Genomic DNA, 5,238 nt, shown 5'->3' with positions numbered 1-5,238 from the left:
GTGAAGCAGAGAAGCTGGTAACCAAACCACTGCCAGCTTATCTCCCAGTTTATGTTTGTGTCTTGCTCGATGGAGACACGGCGCCTGAGAGAAAAAACAGCAGCACAAAAGGATTAGAATCTTCCCCCTCACCCTCCATAGCCCTTTCTATGTGAGATAGTTGCTTGGGCCTTTTTTCAACTGTTTCCTCTCCTTGGAGACAGGGCGGGAATCTGCTGCCAGTGCTTTTTATGACTGACTAAGCAAAGGAGATGCGCAGAAGCCCTCAGCTGTTAAAAATGCATTGGCATTATTGTGGTTAACAGGCGAAGACTGGACCTTGGGCTTGGAGAGTTAGGAGGGTTCCAAATCTTGCCTGAGCCATGCCCCACTTTGCCCCTCAGAGGTAAGGGGCAGAAGTAAGAACTCGCTTTCAAGGAAGAGTGAATAGGATTGAAAGCTGACACCTTTTTTGAAGTTTGCACAGCATGGGGGTACTTCCAGCCTTTCCTAACAAAAGCGGATATTCTGATGAGCAGTTGAGTTACCTCCCAATGCTTCCTCTCCATTCTTCTCCTAGCCCTCCAGTAGAAAAGGCTGAAAGACACTATTTTCTCTGCTCTGTTGAGATTTCCTAGTGGAACAATATCTGTGAAAGTGAGGAGCTCTTCTGCTTTTCTCCCTTACCAAAACAAGGTGGCTGCTGCCTCTCAGAGACGGGCATATACAGAACAGGATGATGGACCTAGTGGGTGATTGGTCTGATCCAGCAGCTGCTTCTCCCCTTCTCTCTTTCTCCTCCTCTGCATAAACTAATCTGCCCTGCGGATTCCTCAAATCCAGCAGAGTAACAAAGGCAACCCAGTGGGACACTCAGGTGGGGAAAGTAAGGAGGAGAGACATCCCATTGCATTAACATTAATTCTTCTGCCGGCACAATGATGTAGCTGGGTACCCACTTGAATGGCATATATCAATTCATATGATGGCAGCTGAATTTTCAATATGTACTTTTCTCTTATTTCTCTCTCTGTTTTTTATTTTCTTCTATTAAAAATCAATAGAAAAGAGAAGAAATGTATCATGGTAGGGGGGTGGGTTCTAGCCTCAGTGTCTAACTAATCACCTGGTGTTCTACAGGTTTTTTGTTTGTTCGTTTTTTTACTCTGCAGAACTCAATTGCCAGAAGTCAGAAATGTCATACTCAAAAGGGAGAAGATTCTGCTGATTGTTTGACTCAGTTCCCTGATTGTGCGTTATTAGTAACAAACTTCAAGACCAATCTCTTGCCCAAATCATATAATATTTTTAAGAATAGATAATACACAAATAAATGTATGGAGAGTTTGATAATGTTGCTGAGCTTATTTATTGATAAACCAAATCAAGATGTTGTGAGATATTCACTGGCTCACAGAGGATAAGCAAAGAGAAGAATGGATTTCTTTTTTGTGGTGATGCAATGAGTGAAGCTTAAAGAGAAATGGGACTTCTTTTGTAGATATTTCATAATCTTGTGCATCTTAAGCTTTTTTGCATTTTCCATAGTATTTCAGTTTCAGCTTTCTTCCACTTTTGCTGATGAGGAAAAAAGAAGTAAATAAATATGAGAATTCATAAGTTGCAGCTTTCATTATAACTCCTTAAAGAGAAATGCTATATAGATGGGAAAGCTTATGCCATCATTGCTCTGTCTCTTGGGGACGGGAAAGGGCTGAGGAAGAATCCTGTCTGAGACCCTGGAAAACAGCTTCCTGTCAGCCTAGCCAATATAGAGCAAGAGGGAACAATATTCTTTTCAGGTCTACCATTTGTAGAAGATTCCCCTTCTCCCGCCTTCATCGTACATCTGTGTCAAACTTCTCTAGGAGCAGATGTTCAGACTTTTACCAAGAGCAATTCCAAGATCAACATTAAGGAAACACCTAGTGTAGGCCTTTGTAATGTAGGCCTTCATAATAATGTTCTTACTATCCCCTAATTGTGGGACGCGGGTGGCGCTGTGGGTTAAACCACAGAGCCTAGGACTTGCAGATCAGAAGATCAGCGGTTCAAATCCGCGCGATGGGGTGAGCTCCCGTTGCTCGGTCCCTGCTCCTGCCAACCTAGCAGTTCGAAAACATGTCACAGTGCAAGTAGATAAATAGGTACCGCTCCGGCGGGAAGGTAAACGGTGTTTCCGTGTGCTGCTCTGGTTCACCAGAAGTGGCTTAGTCATGCTGGCCACATGACCCAGAAGCTGTATGCTGGCTCCCTCGGCCAATAAAGCAAAATGAACGCTGCAACCCCAGAGTCGATCACAACTGGACCTAATGGTCAGGGGTCCCTTTACCTTTATCCCCTAATTCCCTGATGGCTTTTTTGGTTATTTTTCTTCTGGGCCAACCCTACTACCATTTGCGTTGTGTCTGGCCTGGTGGGATGGCGATAGAGCCCTTCTGGGCATATTTCCCCTGCCCCCCATCACTCTTAGTGGGAGCAATAAGAGTGTCAGGAGGGTGGTGCATGTGAATAGCCCTCCCAAGCCACTCCATCTTCAAATTCAGGGCTACCTACAGATTAGCTCTGCTCACCATGTTCCTTTGGGCCTCATAAGCAACACAAAACTCAGGGTCATGGGCTAAAACCCCACACTGTGCAAAATGATTCCAGCACTGCCCGGGGGGGGTGTCCCCCCCGCTTGACTTTCCCTTCTACATGGGTGCTGATTCTCTTTTTCTTTTCCGTTCTTTTATTTACATCTCACCATGCTTAGTGCAAATATAATCATGTACTTTTTAACTTCCAACAAAGATGTCTGGGGGGGGGGAGAGATTCCTGCACTCCAGGAGGTTGGAATACATGACTCTCGGGGTCCCTTCCGACTGCATTATTCTATGATATACTCACATATATGCATTGCAGAAGAGACACTTGTTGCCATAGGTCTTCCCATCAGAACCGCAGTGGGCCTGGTACTCCATGGTGCATATTGGGCTTGGATACCTTTTGCAATATTTCTGCAGATGAAGGACACAACAGTTTTAAAGGTCCTCCCCACTTAACCTTTGGACTACAAGGACTTTCTGATTATGACATGCCTAATAATGAGGCAAAGATGAGGAATGCAAATGACAATTCAACAAGTGTTATATTAAGGTGTGCATTCAAACACAGGAAATGCTGATTTATTGTCCTGGCAAGCAGGGAACTGTGTGATAATGTTGTTCTCTATTTATCCTAAGTTCCCACTTGGGGCAAGTGATTTGGTGACATGGGAAGGCCCCTTTGTGGGTGCTTACACCTGTCAAATTATAGATCGTCAGTGCCAGGGATTTCATGCAAGACACCTTAAAGTTTAAAATATTGCAGGGTTAGAACAGGTACAAAGTTTTTCATGCTGCGAAACAAAATTTACAGACATGGTAGTCCCTTCAGAGAAGATTAATCCTGCCAAATTGAGAGTGAGCAGCTCTAGGGGTTTCATGCTAGACACATTTAACGGTTGTTTTTGCAAAAAAATACTTTAAAAAAACACAGTGAGTGCCTGGATTCATAAGACAGTGGCTAAATAATATGCCTGCTAGGTTGGGCGGTCTGTCCAGTAATAACAGAATAACCCCAGTAGGCTACTACAGAACACAAACAGAGACTTTCTTACAAATTGTGGGTAGCAACTGGAACAAACAATAATACTACCCACTTTTTTTAAAAAAGGGGTAGGACTAGATATGTGTAATCATGGGAAAAACCCAACTCTTGTATGTTATATTTGTGTCAATGTATTTTTGTTGCCTTATTTTAAATTCTATTTTAAAAATTGACACACACACACACACACACAGAGAGAGAGAGAGAGAGAGAGAGAGAGAGAGAGAGAGAGAGAATATTTTAAAATCCACAAGAAACATAAATTTACTTATCTTAACTCCACGCTACTTCCATGTTCTTTCATAAGAATAAATGATTTCCCACTTACCGCTTCCCATGTTGCTTTCACAACATCTAGATGCAAAACACAGAAAATGTGAAAATTGTTTAGAAATTCCATATGTTGAATAATAGCCTATTTGATAACATTTATTTCTAGGAACTGAAAAGTGAGATGCATTGTATCTTGTACATCCTATGTTATCCTAAAAATGCATCTATAATTTGCCTTGGCAATATACAATTTCCTTTAAATGCCACTGAGCATGGATAGGAAGACAATCAAATCAATGGAAAATGGTTCACTTAACTATACTAAATACAAATAACTGTATATACTGGTTTAGTCCATAACTAATTGGGACCCAGTTCTGTTGATATCCCTTGAATGCCCGGCTGTGGTGCTTTGCATGTTAAGAATCATGGCTAGGTCCACTTTCTTTGTCACAAGAGCCACGTGGGGACTATGAAGAAAGGAGAGTACATGGTAGCTTCAGGGGGCATTAGTGTTTCGAGCCTCAGCTTTCAAAAAGCCTCCTATGGTGTGAATAGTGGTCGGCGCCTTGTGCAATGTAGAGCCCTGATGTAGAGTATCTTTATTTGATAGAGTAAATCTCACACAGCAAGACATTCATTCTGGTTCTTCCTGGCATGTATAATTTCATATAGGAGGAACCTTGAGAACAGACATGTTTCAGTGTCCAAAAGAATGTGGGAAGGCTCAAGAGTGTGTGTTTTTTGGGGGGATGTGTGTCCCTGCCCCCAGTGTCCCTGTGTTTGACCACAATGTCCCCTCCTTCCGCAAGCTTTCAGACAGAGAACACAATGGTTTGCAGGGAGATTTTAACTGGATTTGGCCACCACAGGTGGAGCCTTCCTACACTCATCTGAAGACATGAATAGTCCACTACACCTCTCCGAGAAAGAGAAATTTTGCAATATGAAATATTACTCACCTGAGTACAAAAAGAAGACCATCAGAGTGAGGAGGAGAAAGCTGCTTGGCTTCATGATTTTGCTGGTGGGTTTGGATCTGTTGGCCTCTTAGTGCTTTTCAAAGCAGTAGATGCTTTTCAGATTCCACTGGTTATGGATGAGGTCTGGTATCTCTTCCATGTATTTATGCAAGTTTCTGCAGCCTTGATGATGAAATCTCCCAATTTTTGAGAAATATTTACACATGGAAATGTGATTACACAAGACTGCAATGTCTTGTACCAATTTTAATGGTTTCCCTTTCAATGCACATTCCACGTGTATGCAATAAACATTTGGCAACCAGCTCCTTAAGAAATACGGCTTCTGGTGTGATGATGACATTGCAGTTGCAGGTCAGAAGAAATGAGGTAC

General features: G+C 42.5%; 1 protein-coding gene across 1 annotated transcript; it reads right to left on the bottom strand.

Annotated features, from left to right (window-relative positions):
* Nucleotides 1-1,324: 1,324 nt before the first annotated feature.
* On the bottom strand, nucleotides 1,325-4,959 carry LOC310699907 (ovomucoid-like). The gene is made up of 4 exons (XM_083488586.1): nucleotides 4,845-4,959; nucleotides 3,938-3,963; nucleotides 2,869-2,978; nucleotides 1,325-1,557 (listed from the first exon to the last, which is right to left on the bottom strand). The coding sequence occupies exons 1-4, from the start codon at nucleotides 4,897-4,899 to the stop codon at nucleotides 1,503-1,505; spliced, it is 246 nt and encodes an 81-aa protein (XP_083344712.1). The 5' UTR covers nucleotides 4,900-4,959; the 3' UTR covers nucleotides 1,325-1,502.
* Nucleotides 4,960-5,238: the final 279 nt, after the last annotated feature.

This window comes from Podarcis liolepis, assembly GCF_965112155.1.
Source record: "Podarcis liolepis genome assembly, chromosome: 2".
Taxonomy (NCBI): domain Eukaryota; kingdom Metazoa; phylum Chordata; class Lepidosauria; order Squamata; family Lacertidae; genus Podarcis; species Podarcis liolepis.
This window is presented reverse-complemented; position numbering and strand designations above follow the sequence as displayed.

Coding starts and splice junctions, on each gene's coding strand:
- LOC310699907 (XM_083488586.1), bottom strand. CDS start 4,899: ATGAAGCCAAGCAGCTTTCTCCTCCTCACTCTGATGGTCTTCTTTTTG. Junction 2,979..3,937: donor TGAAAGCAACATGGGAAGCG/GTAAGTGGGAAA, acceptor CTTCATCTGCAG/AAATATTGCAAAAGGTATCC. Junction 1,558..2,868: donor CTCTTCTGCAATGCATATAT/GTGAGTATATCA, acceptor TTTCCTCATCAG/CAAAAGTGGAAGAAAGCTGA.